Source organism: Equus asinus, chromosome 7, assembly GCF_041296235.1.
Source record: "Equus asinus isolate D_3611 breed Donkey chromosome 7, EquAss-T2T_v2, whole genome shotgun sequence".
Taxonomy (NCBI): domain Eukaryota; kingdom Metazoa; phylum Chordata; class Mammalia; order Perissodactyla; family Equidae; genus Equus; species Equus asinus.
In genome coordinates, this window is record NC_091796.1 from 22094311 (window position 1) to 22110067 (window position 15757).

Below are 15757 nucleotides of genomic sequence, written 5' to 3' on the forward strand. Positions count from 1 at the left end.
GGATTAGAAGTAATCACTTTGGGCAGAGAAAACTGAAAGTGACTAATATCCGTCAGTAGTCTACAGAGTTAAAAAAATAAAGTAGTTTCCCTAAGTTACAATTTGATGCTTTTAGAATAAAAGCTTAGTCATGTTAAGTCCTGGTGTGTCTGAGACTGGGACCTGCAGCGGCCATCTTAGAGGTCACACAGATGATAATTTAGTCACTCTGGGTAAGACCAGAGCTTAAGTGACATACAGTCTTTTTGTTCTTCTAGCATTTACTTCCTCAGCCACTTCCAGGGTCATTTTGCCACTGTGCAGGTGGTCTGTATATGATGGGCAGAATTTCTGCTTGACCATTCCTTTGGGCCTTGTTCTTCTAGATGCTTTCCATCTCCTGCAGAAGAAGGTCCCTGGTCTTAAAACCCCCCGGGGGCAGCCAGGTTGACTCTCTTTAAAGCACCAAGCACAAGCTGTAGCAGCTATGGAGAAGAGAATGGCTGTACCAGTATTCTGAAGGCACCAGTGTGTATGACGAGTGCTTATAGCTGTCCAGTACAGGTGCCTCACAGAATTCCATCTTTACCACACGAGGTAGTGATTGGGATGAGTAAGATCTGACTGGATACAGGTTGATATTCCAACTTTTTTTTTCAATATGCTAATAGCTGAAACTTGATTTCCACCTTCTTTCTTTGCTAATTTAGTTTGTCAGTAGAGTGTGTCAGACCTTTCTTAGAATAAATACTTCCCATTTGATTTTTAAAGTCACTAAACATAGGAACTATTTCAAGCCATTGTTAAATTGCTAATCTAGATCATAAACTATGCAATCACGTTTTGTGAGTATAGCCTTTTAATTGAATTCTTAAGTATTTAGATTTGCTTAATTTGGGGGAGGAGTATCTAAAACTGATGGATCTCTCTCTCGGAGTTTTGCTCCAGAGGAGAATGTTCCAGAGAGGCTCTAGTTTGTTTTCAGGTGCACTAGGCAACTGGTGTTTCACCTATTATGTAAAGAGCTCGTTATTGCAGGGTTAATTTGTGAAATTAAGTCAATTGATTCCTTCAGAAGTGACATTCTACTTGTCTGTAAGCTATATCCTCGTAATGGTAGTGCTTATCTTTTTGGTAGAAGTTGCTACCTTAATATTTTCATCTTCTGGAATATTAGTCTTTTGAAACAAAGTCCACTCTTGAGCCCAGCTTTTTATTGCACTAATGAGATCTTTTTAGAGGGATATCTGATCGAGAATTGTCATTTTATTTTGTGGAGAGGTTTTCATTTTTGGGGTGTATCAAATAGTTTATCAAAATCTTGTTTACCAGTAACTGGAATATCTGATTATAAGGACTCTATGACTATTCTGGCTTACTTAAAATTAATTGTGATTGTATAAGTGATGTAATAACAGAGAAATCTTTACCAGTTTTTCACATTAATTTGGGTCTTTTAGTAATATTTAATTTCATATGTAGTGTAATAGATTAATTATGAAAATATTTTCCAGTTCAGTATTTTAAATTTCATGCAATATAACTTAAATAAGCATTAGAATTTACCATCCCATTGTGTCTTCAAATGAAAACCATATTCTTTACTATTCAACTGATAAAAATTTTTTTGTTCTCAGAAAGTTACTTTGTTCAGTGCTAGCCTTTATAAATCATGTTTGAGGGTTTTAAAAAGTGGCATTGTACTTTCTGGTCGTTTGACTCATCGAGGGAATGTATAGGAGTTGTTATAATACGGTAGAATTGCAGGGATAGTGGAATTATTTCTCACGTGGATTGGAGAATCACAGACAGCTTCACAGAGGAGGTGACGTTTAAGCTGGGCTTGAAGAATTTAGTACGTGGTCTTATGACAGGCAAGATATTGCTTATGCTCATCCTTCAATCTGGAAAGACATGGTTGAAAGGCAAACCTGTGTATTTTGTCAACCTGTATATTTTGGAGACATTAAGTGTAGAATGTGGGGTGCCATGCTGGTGGTAAAAAGTCTGGAAAAGGAATATCTAAACAGATTGAAGGCTTGTGATGTGTTATTAAGGAGGTGAGCATTGAGGCATCTCTGAACATTTAGAACTTGGTACTGGATCTGTGGCTGAGGGCTGGGGCACTGAGCATTGTATGTGGCCTTCTAGTTTCGATGATTAGGTGCGGGGTGGACAGCGGTGCCGTAACAGGGCAATGCAAGATCAGGTTTCGGGGAGGCAGTTTGCAGTCAGCAGAGCTGGGTGATTTGTGTTTTGGGCTATGTTGAGGGTCACGTTCTATTTCATTTTGTGATGCTGAGCCTATTTGGATATCTGGATTAAAATGGGAGTTGAGGTTTGCTTATACGTAATCCTGTGTTCTTTCCTCTGGTGAGTTCCAGTTGTCTGCTTTGTTCCGTTCTGTTACTGGTGGTTGTCTTCATCTGCAGGCTGAATTCTATACTTTGAATTGTATTTCAGCAATACTTACCTCATGTCATTGTGGAGAAAGAATGTTGATACAATCTTCTTGTCTTGCAGTCAGTGGTGGTAGAATACTGTAGAGTTTGTGACAAAGTGGGCTGTGTTGGTTGGGACTTGACCCAGAGAGAAGCTTTGCTGTTACAGGGGTATATTTTATTGCTTGGTTTCCCAGCCTTTTCTCCTTTGTCTTCCTGGTGAAGTATTCTTTTATTATGATCAGTGGCGCAAGGTTAAGTTCTAAATATGGCACGTTGGCTTCTTTGAGAGAGATTCTAGAATTCTCACAATTCTCTTCTGGTGACATATCCTGCTGACTTTAACAGTTTATTCTAGCACATTTGGCTCAGCAAATTTATTAGATAAGACTTTGGGGCATTCTTCCTATAAAAATTTTTTTGAAGATTAATGCCACACAGCAAAAAAGTTTTTAGAACAGATACTATGGCTCTCTGTATAATTCTGGCACTTTTTTGTCATTTTTCAGCTTTGACAATATTTCTTACAAGAAGTAAATTATTCTTGATATGCTTCTCTAAGGTAGGAGTTTGCCTAACAAGACTCACGTCAGCAACATATAAACACATTTGCAGATATTTACCTTTCAGTAGTTACATTAGGGAGCATTTAAATATGGTCAAAATTCAAGAATTTTTTTTTTCAATTGTAAATGTCATGAGTTCAGATCAGTAGCCCAGAGATGATATGGATTCCAAGTGCTTGTGTGTATATGCATTTTTTTGTTTGTTCGTTTTTGAGGAAGATTTGCCTTGAGTTAACATCTGGCGCCAGTCCTCCTCTTTTTGCTGAGGAAGACTGGCCCTGAGCTAACATCTGTGCCCATCTTCCTCTACTTTATATGTGGGATGCCTATCACAGCATGGCTTGCCAAGCAGTGCTTAGGTCCATACCTGGGATCTGAACAGGCGAACTCTGGGCCACCAAAGTGGAACGTGCAGATTTAACTGCCGTGCCACCAGGCCGGCCCATGTATGTGTGTTTTTAACAAGGGTTGTTGACTTTAGAAGAATTTGTTCTGAAGTTCTTACTGATTACTGGTGGCATTATGATATGTAATACTTACAGAAAAAATAGCATTTCAAAAGTCAATTTGGAAAACCGTTTGTATGATTGAAGACATTTGCAGCATGCATATTATGCTGTGTGTGCAGTTTGTGTTGGGATTCTGTCAGTGGTGGCTGAGTGACCAGTGGGATAATCTGTAGTAGCATCCAGTATGTGGTCCAGTGGTGTATTATATGAGTGGAGTGTTACAGTAAATGACACATTATCTCTTCTTATAGGGAAGTTACAAAGTTCCTTTAAAACTTTCATGTTTCTTTGAAAAAAGTAAACATGTAAAATTGTGATGTGTAACAGTTGGGAGCAGAAAGGAAGGCATGCAGAAAAGGTATATGTAGGGATCTAGGGTAATCATTGTTGTCTTTTATACAATTAACATTATCTTTCTTCTAGTCCAAGTGGTAAGAAGTTCAGAAGCAAACCTCAGTTGGCAAGGTACCTGGGAAACACTGTTGACCTCAGCAGCTTTGACTTCAGAACTGGAAAGATGATGCCTAGTAAATTACAGAAGAACAAACAGAGACTGCGGAATGATCCTCTCAATCAAAATAAGGTTGGTTAATTTACTTATAGCATATGCCTGCTGCTTTAAAAGCTCTCCAGAAAGTATCTTATGCTGTAATTATGTCACTAGAATTGTGGTTGTCTGAACGTCCCAGGTTTGTTTTCTTTTTTCTCCCCCTGCAAAGCATTTTGACTTCCAAATCTGATTAATTTTCTGATAGTTGGCAGTACTTGTAAAGAGAGCATAGGTAAATTGCGCAGAGTTGAAAAGAACATTTCAGTGTCTCTCTCGGCCAGCATACCTCACACTTTTGGCCCACTGGGACTATTTACAAAAGATTGCTTTATTGATATTAATTGTCTCCATTTTTTCCCTTAAAATAGTTCCTGTTGCCCAAAAAGAGGCAAAATTTTAATGTGGCAAGTATCCTTACCACATAGTTTATACTTACCTCTTAGTTTTCAGGATTAGGATTTGAGAAAGGACAGTTTTGGCTTTTACTTTTGATAATGTTGAGGATAATGACCTTTAGGAGTAATATTCTTATCCTCATACTGTGATTGGAGATTTATTGAGCTGCTTAGTTGCTGGTTTATTGTATAGGAATTTAAACAAGTAACATTTGAATTATGGTGCTAATTTAATTGTATTAAAGCATCAAATATCCTTATAAAGAAAGCTTTTTACCCCCAAGGGCAACTGATCTTATATAACCATTTTTTCACGATTTTTCTCCCTCTAAATTTCAGAGATGATCTATGTGTATGTGTGTTGCCACCACCATTGTCTCATACTGACTGTGTGAAAATAGTGGAAGGAAAAGTAGGGGTTTTCTTACTAGAGATATGACTATAGAACCCAGCATACCCCTTGGGAGTGCTGTGTTCATTTTAGGAACCCTGAGGCAGTGTAGTGAGCTGTAAGGACTCTGGACCCAGGCAGGCACAGTTTGATGTACTGGTTCCATCACTTATTAGCTCATGCAGTCATGGGCAACTTTCCTTTTTTTCCAAGATTGGCCCTGATCTAACATCTGTTGCCAATCTTTGTTTTTTCTTCTTCCCAAAGCCCCTCAGTACATGGTTGTATATTCTAGTTCTAGGTCCTTCTACCTCTGCTATGTGGACGCTGCCTCAGCATGGCTTGATGAGTGGTGCTAAGTCCCCACCTGGGCCACTGAAGCCGAGTGCAAACTTCACCACTCAGCCAAGGGGCCAGGCCCCCATGGGCAAGTTTCTTAACCTCTGATGATCTCAGGTTTCTCATTTCTAAAATTAAGGTAATAAAATCTTTCCCTTAGCATTACTGTGAGGAGTAAATAGGAATTTGTGTGAAAACACCTAGCAACGCATTTGAGCCATGTTAGTTCCTTTCCTTTCGCCATTGCACTTTCCTAAGCAGCAGGCTTACCTCAGTGAACAGTGTTGCCTGGTGGCAGTATAGGAAACTTCCTGACCCAAGCTCTCTTCCTCCTCATCTTTGTACTTTTCTTGAAGTGTATGGGGGTCTCTGCTTCATATCTCTCTTTATTCAGAATTCAACTTAATAGTTTGTTTATAGTAGTTTAATTTCTAAAAATTGGTATGGAGGTCAGAATGCATTGTTTCTTCATATTTTGCATTGGTTACCTTGCATTGGTTTCCATAGAGGCAGTGGCGGTTACCTTCTTTAGAGAGGTAGAATGGGACGAGAAGGCTGAAATTGCCTCTGTGTTGCTTAGCTATGGTGTTACTTTTGGTTGATAATTATGAAGGTGTTAAGAAGGATATGAGATAGTGGTAGAAGTAGAGGGGGCTCAAGTTAGCAAAAGGTTAGGACCTTGAATATGTATTGGTGAAGGTGTGTGGTTTCAGCTTAACAAAATCTTTATTCTGGGTTTAATTTCCTTCTTAAATATGTAGAGGAAAATTAAGATTTATTTGTCTAAAACTGTCTTTTTAAAACTCTAAACACAGTGCTGGGTATCTATTGAAGGGGCTCAAATATTGATGAAATGAATGGAACACTTTCAAACTACCCTATTGTTACCATAATCACTGTTAAGCTACACTAAATTTAATATGAAGATATGCTTCCTGATAGTTATGATTCACTAAAAATCAAAAACTAATTCGTCTCTTTAGTTTGTGTGCACCTTTATGCTCTAGCTGCGCTGGACCGCTCATCATCCTGCATCCTGGCATATGCTTTCAAGATTCTGCTTGCTCATGTGCTGTTTCCTCTGCTTGGAATGCGCTTCCCCCCTTCCCCTCCATCTGGTGAACTCCTACTCATCCAAGGCCCAGCTCCATTGTCTCCATCTCTGTGAAGCCTGCCCTGCATTCTCCAGGCAGAACCAGTCCCTTCTTCCATAATGCCTCCCTGGTGCTTTGCCATTGTATTTGTGATTGTTTGTCTGCTTCAACTAGACTGTGAGCTCCACGAGGGCAGGACCATGTCTTTTTGTTATTGTTGTTTTTGTATATGTAGTCCAAAGCCTAGCACATGGTAGGTACTCAATAAATGTTTGCTTCATGTTTATTTGGTTTAATATCCACCTCATTCCAGAAGTTTATAGTGGTCATAAATGTTTACTGAATAAATTAATATACCATACATTATTTTAGAAATGCCTTTCATTGTCATTGTTTTCTGAAGCTTTCTATCTGAATTTTGGAGACATGCTGTGATTTTTGCGTCTGACTTTATTTTAGTTAAGTAGTCAGAAAGTGGAGTTTGCGTTTTTTAAAATAAGCTCTCTTTTGGAATAACATGAACATTAAATATCTCTATAAAGCAGAAAAAGTATTTGTGGGTAATTAATAATTATTATGTCTTTTTTATTATAATACAATATAGAGAAAGCTGGGAGATTAAAGTTATAAACAGGAATCTTAGGTAGCGTTTTGTTATATAGTTGTAAACCTGGCTGAAGCACATTATTAAGTGTGTTGTTTTTGAGTTTTTAAAAAATCACTTATCTTGAAAGAATTAGAAATGTAATTAAAATAAAGTGAAACAGGCTAAGTTGTACTTTATATTGACTGATTATAAACTGTGATCTTAATATATCTTCCATATCAAGAGTGAGTTTACTGGGTGAATAATATCTTCAGGTATGGTTAGAAGGATATCTTTTGAAGATCTTTGCAAGGTGGTTTTTAATTATTTCAGGATGGTTGGGTACAGTGGAGTGGGAATTGTCTTTTGATTAATATTTATTAAAGTTTTTGCACTACCTATTCCCTTTTGTCTCAAACTCAGTCTTAACCTTACACTGAAAATCTGTTCCATTCTTGATTACATTGTACCATACTGATTTTCTTGCCACTGCCATAATTATTTCCAGCTACTACCTCCATCTTTCCAGCTGATAAAGTAGAGTGGAGATAGCAAGTAGGTTTCTGAAGATACTCCATTAGTTTAATGGAAAAAGACTAGCGAAAAATTTGGAAGTCATCAACATCGAGTTGATGTTTGAAGTCATGAGCAGCTTTCTCACGGCTTTCTCAAAAGGAGAAGTTATAGAGCAATGCAGTGCTATCCAATAGTAGTTTCTGTGATCATGGACATGTTTTAGCTACCAGCCACGTGTGTGTGTTGAGTACTTGAAATGTAGCCAGTATGACTGAATAACTGAATTTTTAGTTTTATTTAATTAAGTAGCCACATATTCCTAGTGACTACCATATTGGACAACACAGTTCTAGAGCTATGCCTCTCAATATACAAGACAGACAACAAAGCCTTTGCTTCGAAAGCTGAATATTGTTTAGGCATTCATGCAGGCTTTGGTTTTTTAATGAGGAGATGTTTCAAAGTTCCAGAGATATGACCCTCAGCATTTTAAGAAGAAAGTTAGTTTCTTTAAAACATGATAAGTTTCTTTAAAATTTTAATTGGAGAACACTGTAGGCTTGGATAAAGAAGAGTGCAATGATTCAGTGCATGATATGTCTAAGGAACTTACCCAGCTTGGTTTTGTTGCAGAAATTCCTTTTTATTTTAATGTTTCAGATGTTTAAACATTAAACTGAATTCCTAGTGTCTCCAGCTCTCAACAACAACCCTGAAATGTTTATAAATTAAAGCTTGTTACACAACTAATAAAATTCAACTTCCCTAACATTAATGTGACATATAATGTATCTTACAAATTGTTTACAATATGAATATCGTATGGAACAAGTTATTTTTTTAGTTTGGCTTGTCAGTGCTACTAAGACCTTGGAAAGACTCAGTTCTTTCATCACATTTCTGTATTCACACAAATTTGATACATTTGGAAATAAAGAGTATCATATTCTCTTGAATGTAATTAATTGTATAAGTCTGCCATTATTTCTCATGAATTATCTTGGTATATAGTATGGTATTGTGATTATAAACACAGCCTTGGATTCTGTATGGCTGTGTCCTAGGAACTCAACCAAATGATCTAGCAGATGCTTGTTTTAATTATCTTCAACAAAATAATAAAAATAAATTCTTGTAGAGAGCTAGTATCTGTGTAGTTTGAGAAACTTAAGTGAGCTGGTGGTGATGGTGGGAATCAGATTGGGTACTGGATTTAGAATGGGTGCAGTATGAAGAACAGAGTTGGGAAGAGGTGAAACTGAAAGTAGATCAGTTTGGGCTATTGTAGTCCAGAAAAGCTATGGTGGCTTAATTTAATGCCATAGCGGGAGGTATGGAAAGGTGTGAGATTCAATCAAGAGAAATTAGTAGCTGTAAGTACCTGATAATTGTAGTGAGAGGGAATTGGTGAAGCCTGCTGCAGTTCTGGCTTGAGTCACTTGGGGCAGGAGTGGATAGGGAACAGGAAGAAGAGCAAGTTTGGGCATGGGGTGAGATTGAGTTTATTTAACTCAATTTATTTTGTTTCTTGGACTTCTGAAAGGATCTTGTGGACCCCCAGGGATTCCCAGGTCACACTTTGAGAATTCCTGTGATAGTGGTTTGCCCTAACTCACTGAGATTACTCAACATAAAGGCAAATAGAAGAAAAGTATCTTTTGACACTGTAGGCAAGGAGTAAATGAATAAATGTCTTGTGGAGGGTAAGAAGGAACTTCCAGAAAGGTAGGAGAATCAAGAGAATGTGGTGTTATATAAGCCGAGGAAAGACTATTTTTGTGAAATGCCGTGGAGAGATCAAGGAAGATAAAGACTTTGTAGTGTATCCATTGGATTTCCAAATTAGAAGGCATCTGGTGACCTCACATAACCAACTTTGAGGGATGAAAGGACCAGAAGTCATATTTAGAATGCCAGAAAGTTTCTGGGAAATGAGAAGTTAGAAAAGAAGTAGGCTGCTCTTTTGAAAGTTTGAAAATTTTGATTTATTATTATTTGGAATAGTTTGAGAAGGACAGGTATTAAATCTTCTTTGAATGTTTCATACAATTCTCCAGAGAAGCCATCTGGTCCTGGATTTATTTTTGGGGAAGTTTTTGATTACAGTTCAGTCTCTTATGATTGGTCTGTTCAGATTCTCTGTTTCTTCTTGATTTAGTTTTGGGCAGTTGTATGAGTCTTAAGAATTTATCCATTTCTTCTAGATTGTCCAATTTGTTGGCATATAGTTTTTCATAGTATTCTCTTATAATCCTTTGTATTTCTTGGTATCTGTTATAATTTCTCCTCTTTCATTTCTAATTTTATTTTTTTGAGCCTTCTTTTTTTCTTAGTCTGGCTAAGGGTTTGTCAGTTTTCTTTATTGTCTCAGAGAACCAGCTCTTTGTTTCATTGATCCTTTCTCCTGTCTTTTTGGTTTCAATTTCATTTATTTCAACTCTTAATTTTTATTATTTCCCTCCTTCTGCTGACTTTGGGCTGTTTTTGTTCTTGTTCTAATTCTGTTAGGTGTAGCTTAAGATTGCTTATTTGAGATTTTTCTCATTTGTTAAGGTGGGCCTGTAAGCTATGGATTTCCCTCTTAGAACTGCTTTTGCTGCATCCCATATGTGTTGGTATAGTATACTTTCATTTGTCTCCATGTATTTTTTTATTTCTCCTTTAATTTCTTTAATGATCCATTGGTTGTTCAGTAGCATGTTGTTTAGTCTTCATATCTTTGTCCCTTTCCCAGCTTTTTTCTTGCAGTTGATTTCTAGTTTCATAGCATTATGGTTAGAAAAGATGCTTGATACAATTTCAGTCTTCTTAAATTTGTTGAGGCTTGCCTCATTTCCAAACGTATCGTCTGTCCTTGAGAATATTCCATGTGCACTTGAGAAGAACTTGGTCTGCTGTTTTTGGATAGAGTGTTTTATATATATCTAAGTAGTCCATCTGGTCTAGTTTTTCATTTAGTTCCACTGTTTCCTTGTTGACTTTTTGTCTGGATGATCTATCCTTTGATGTACCTGGGGGGTTAACATCCCCTACAATTATTGTGTTGTTATTAATATCTCCTTTTAGGTCTGTTAATAGTTGCCTTATGTACTTTGGTGCCTGTGTTGTGTGCATATATATTTGTAAGTGTTATGTCTTCTGGTTGGAGTGTCCCTTTTATCATTGCATACTACCCTTCTTTGTCTCTCATTACCTCTTTTATCTTGAAGTCTACTTTGTCTGATGTAAGTATGGCAACACCTGCTTTATTTTGTTTGCCATTAGCTTGGAGTATCATCTTCCATTCCTTCACTCTGGGCCTGTGTTTTTATTTAGAGCTGAAATGTGTTTCCTGGAGGCATCATATTATTGGGTCTTTTTTTTTAATCAATCCTGCCACTCTGTGTCTTTTGATTGGAGAATTCAATCCAGTAGTATTTAGAGTGATGATTGATATATGAGGGCTTAATGCTGCCATTTTATTGCTCGTTTTCAGGTTCTTCTGCACTTCCTGTTTCTTGTCCCATGTGTTTTGAACTACTAATTCAGTTAGGTAGTTTTCTATGATGGTTTTTTAATTTTTCTCTTTATTCATCATTTATGTCTCTGTTTTGATTACTTTTTTAGTGGTTACCATGAGGTTTGAATGAAAAATCTTGTAGGTGAGATAGTCCATTTTCTGATAGCCTCTTATTTCCTTAGACTAAGCAGATTCCATCCCTTTCCTCTTCCTGTCCTAAGTTGTTATTGTCACAACTTACTCCATGTTGCGTTGTGAGTTTGTGGTTAAAATGATGAGGTTATATTTATTTTTGTGTTTTCTTTCCCCTTATCTTTAATGTTATAATTGTTTGCTGACCTGTTCTGATAGAGAGCTGCAGTTTTCCGATTTTGTATACCTATTTATCTCCTTTCTCAAGGCTTTGTAATCGCTTTCTTTTTTATTTCAGATATGAAGGTCATCTTGAGCATTTCTTGTAGGGGATTCTTGTGTTGATGAACTCCCTTAGCTTTTGTTTATCTGGGAAAATTTTTACCTCTCCATCATATCTGAAGGATATTTTCACTGGATGGAGTATTCTTTGCTGAAAGTTTTTGTCTTTCAGAATTTTGAATATATCATTTCACTCTCTCCTAGCTGTAAGGTTTCTGCTGAGAAATCTCCTGAAAGCCTGATAGGGGTTCCTTTGTAAGTTATTTTCTTCTTCGTTGCTGCCCTTAATATTTTTACTTTGTCATTGACTTTTGGCAGCTTTACTACTATATGTCTTGGAGAAGGTCTTTTTACCTTGATGTAGCTGGGAGATCTGTTGGCTTCTTTCACTTGTATTTCCAGCTCCTTCTCCAGGTTTGGGAAGTTCTCGCCTTTTATTTCTTTGAACAAGCTTTCTGCTCCATTCCTCTCCCTCTGGAATACCTATAATTCTTATGTTGCATTTCCTAATTGAGCTGGATATTTCTGGAGAATTTCTTCATTTCTTTTTAGTCTTAGTTCTCTCTCCTCCTCCATCTGAAGCATTTCTGTATTTCTGTCCTCCAGACTGCTGATTCGCTCCTCCATAATATCAGCTTTGTTATTGAGGGAGTCCAGATTTTTCTTAATCTTCTCCATTCTGTTTTTCATCTCCAACATTTCTGATAGGTTCTTCTTTATAGTTTAAATCTCTTTTGTGAAGAAGTTTCTGATTTCATTGAACTATCTGTATTTTCTTGTAACTTGAGTTTTTTAATGATGGCTATTTTGAATTCTGTGTCATTTAGATTATAAATTTCTGTGCCTTCAGGACTGATTTCTGCATGCTTGCCATTTTCCTTCTGTAGATTTAATATATTTTTTTCATATTGTTTTATGGTGTGAATTTGTGCCTCTGCATAGTGATAGTATTTGGTCACAGCTTCCACCTGCCACCACTGGGTGGGGGTCAAGAGCTGTGTATTCTGATCCCACTGCAATCTGCAACTCGCTTGCTCCAGCCACTGCTTTTCTATATTATGCTTGGGCCCTCTGGCTGACCAGGTGAGCTGGAGTGCTGTGCGGGGGCAGGGATGCTTTCTTTCACCTACATGGTCCCAGGGGCGTTCTTGCTCTGCCCTCGCTATCTTCTCTCCTGGGCTGCCAGCTTATTGAAGACACCCCCACAATAGCTTAGTCACCTCTATGTGGGGCTTTCCCACAGGCTGTGAGGGAACTTGGAGAGTGAAGGTATTCCCACAGTGGGTCGCCCCTTTCCCCCTCACCCCCACCAGAGCCGCATGGTCTGGACCTCAGTGTTTCCGCCACTGGGAGAGGGAGAGGAGATTCCCCTTACCTCCTTCCACTTCCTCTGAGGGGAGGGTGGTCCAGCACCTCCATCTTGAGGTGTATGGCTGTGTGGGTCTCTCAGACATCTTTTGTGTTGTGTGAATGTCCTCTGTTGGAATATGAATGTCCTTTTTCTTGTATTTTAGAGGGGAGAGTCTAGAGGAGAGCTCACTCTGCCATGATGCTCATGTTACTCTGATTTATTATTATTTGATTAGGTAATTTGTACACATGTTGAATATTCCATGGAAAGTGTCTCTGTCCCTCTTCAGTCTCTCAGGCCCAGTCCTCTTCCCTAGAGGAAACTTGTTAACCAGTTTTTCTTTTTGTATGTCCTTCCAGAGCTTCTTTGCATTGACAAACATGTACACATACGTGCATTTTTACCCTCTCCCCATAAAAATGGTCAGACTACCCTTATGAAACTTGAATGAGATGTGGAGGAGAGAGGACAATATTCAGAAGAGAATGCATGATAAAGGAACATTCTTGTTATTTTTCCTTTAAATGTTGAAAGAGGCCAGCTTGGAGGGAACCACTAGAGAATCAGGGAGGTGGCTAACCTGAGAGCCCTTGCTTCAGGAGGCCCTCCAGGAACTTTTGAACTGTGCACAGTATTTTCTGTTGTGCATTTTTCTAAGGAGAGAGTTTGTCTTCATCAAATTCTCCAAGGAAGCTGTAACTGAAAAAGTTCATAACTACTATTTTAGAAGCAGGAGAGGGAGCAAGGCCTTGACAGAAGGCATGAGGGGCCAGCTCACTTGCTGTAGCTCAAATTAGGCCTTTGTTTAACTGATTAGGAATTTTTCAGTTATTGGGCTGAAGTAGTGCCTTAGTGGGCTGACTTATTTCTGTCCTAGGAACCCCCTGGTTAATTAACCACCACTGAAGAGCCCTGTGGTAGGATCTTTCTGGTTACCAGCACCTGGTAGAGCATATTGTAAGAACTGCCCCTTGGCTTCTACCTTACTAGAATCTTTCCATTCAAACTGAAAACAGACCTCATTCCTGCCACTGATATTCCTTGCCTATCAAGAAAGTAACTAAAATCTTTCCCTAATATGCTAGTACTCTTTTTGTCAACGTATTAAGCCCTTCCTGGATGAAGTGTCTTCTGGTCTCTGTTGGATATAATTGACGGGGGAGAGGGAGAGGGCGTAGATCACGGGTGATAAGTCTAGCATTTCTAGGTGTTGAAGTCCTTACAAGGGACTACTGGCATCTTTTAAGTGTGGGCCACTGTTCAATACAGGTTTCTATTAATTTGAAATGAAATTGACAAAAGTGGAAGTGAGGAGCAAGTAGCTGTTATAATAGTCCAATGAGGCATGATGATAGCTTAGACATGTGGTAATGAGAAGTGGATAGGTTCTAGTTCTGTTCTGAATATAGACTTGACAGGATTTGCTAATGAATTCGGTGTGGAAAATGACGGAAGACTTAAGTGTGAGCCCTTAGTTTTTAGACTGAATGACTAGGTGGATTGGGTTGCCATTTACTGAGATTGCCTCAGGAAAGAATTTATAGGAGTGGATAAAATCAATTCAACTTTGAATATGCAAAGTTGAGATGCTTATTAAACACCCAAATGGAGATGTTGCATATGCAATTGGTTAAGTAATTGAGAGGTCTGAGCCGGGAAGTCGTTAGCACATAGGTAGTATTCCAAGTAATGGAACTGGAGGAAATTACCCAAATATAGGAAAGAATCCAGAACCAAGCTCTGAGAAAATCCAGTAGTTAGAATTTGGTTAGAGTAGAAGGAATCAGCAAAGTGAATTTTGAAAGAATGCCTAGTAAGGTAGGAGACACTTGAAAGAGGAGAATGTTTCAAAAAGAATAGTGGTCAGTTACATTGATTGCTGCTGGAAGATTGAATGGAGGAAGACAGAAATTTTCATTGTTTGGCAACGTGAAGGTTATTAATAACCTTGATAATAATTGTTTCAGTGGGGACAGAAGCCAGGTTGGATTGGGTTGAAAGTGAATGAGAGAGAAAATTGGTCAGCATGTACAATTCTTTCAATAAATTTTCTTGGGTAAGGAGGAGAATCACTAGATGGTAGAGAAGACAAGGATGCTGATTTGGTTAATCTCCCATGTTAAAGACTTTGGAAAGCTTTAGAAGAATGGAGTCTGTAGCACAATTGGAAAAACCACTGAGGTCAAGAAAGTTAAGCAAATTTTCAGTGTAATGATGATGATGGACCGTGGAATCTTTACTGGGTAGGAAGGAATGGAAAGGGTTATAAAGAATAGTGAGAAAATAGGACAATGGAGATATTTATGGGACAAAGAATGCAGAGGACAAACCTAAGTGAGCTACAAGGATAGGAAGTAGAAATTGGAGAGTTGGTTGCTTGAGATATGGGAAATGGTGTAGTTACTAGTGTTGACAAGCCTGTGACTATAATCTTTGGTGGGTGAGGTTGAGTAGAGGAATAGGTCAGTGGACTTGGTGTTGGGTGAGTTATCCACATGGGTATTGAGGCCTCTGAGAATGAGGACAAGAGTTGGGATGCAGAGGAAGATGTGAAGCAGAAACTAAAGTCTTTAGTGAATGAGGAAGAAAGCAGAGAGGAGAGGCAGAGGCTATTATAGCCAGATTCTGTGAGCTTCAAAGAAGCCGGTGTTTTTGAAGGAGCAAAAAATGGAGAAATGATGTAAGAAAAATGGGGAAAAAGGAGGAAACCTATACCACTTCCTGGCCCTTAGATATGCAATTGTAAGAGAGAGAGAAAGAGGGGAAAAGGCTTCATTTGAGAGAACTTTAGAGGAGATAGTTTCTTTGAGGGACAGCCAAGTTTCAGTAAATCCAGGAACTGGAGAGGATGTTTAGAGAGAATATGGAGGACGTAGGAGAGCCTGCTGATCAGTCATTCGAAAGTCTACAGTGTAAGGATGGGGGGTGGGATGGGTAAGGTTAGGGGAGTGGTTTTTAAACTTCAGATTATTAAATCAGTGTTAATTGTTCATGACTAGAATTTTTAAAATATGAAATACAATATGATAGAAAATACTGTGCATCACATTCAGTAAGGGTGAGTATTTTAGGTGACTTTTGTGATACACTTATGTGTCCTGAGTCATGATGTAAAATATATTTCTAC

The 15757-nt window shown here is 38.2% G+C and overlaps 1 protein-coding gene across 4 annotated transcripts in view; it reads left to right on the top strand.

Moving 5' to 3' along the window:
* MBD2 (methyl-CpG binding domain protein 2) overlaps window positions 1-15757 on the top strand; it is a 74323-nt gene that overhangs the window by 14486 nt on the left and 44080 nt on the right. For 3 of the 4 annotated variants that reach the window (XM_044774915.2, XM_070513036.1, XM_070513035.1), the window contains exon 2: window positions 3919-4078. In XM_044774915.2, the coding sequence (XP_044630850.2) occupies window positions 3919-4078 (160 nt within the window). Of the gene's footprint in view, window positions 1-3918; window positions 4079-6177; window positions 6454-15757 lie in introns of those variants that run through there. The other variant, XM_070513038.1, reaches the window with a different exon arrangement.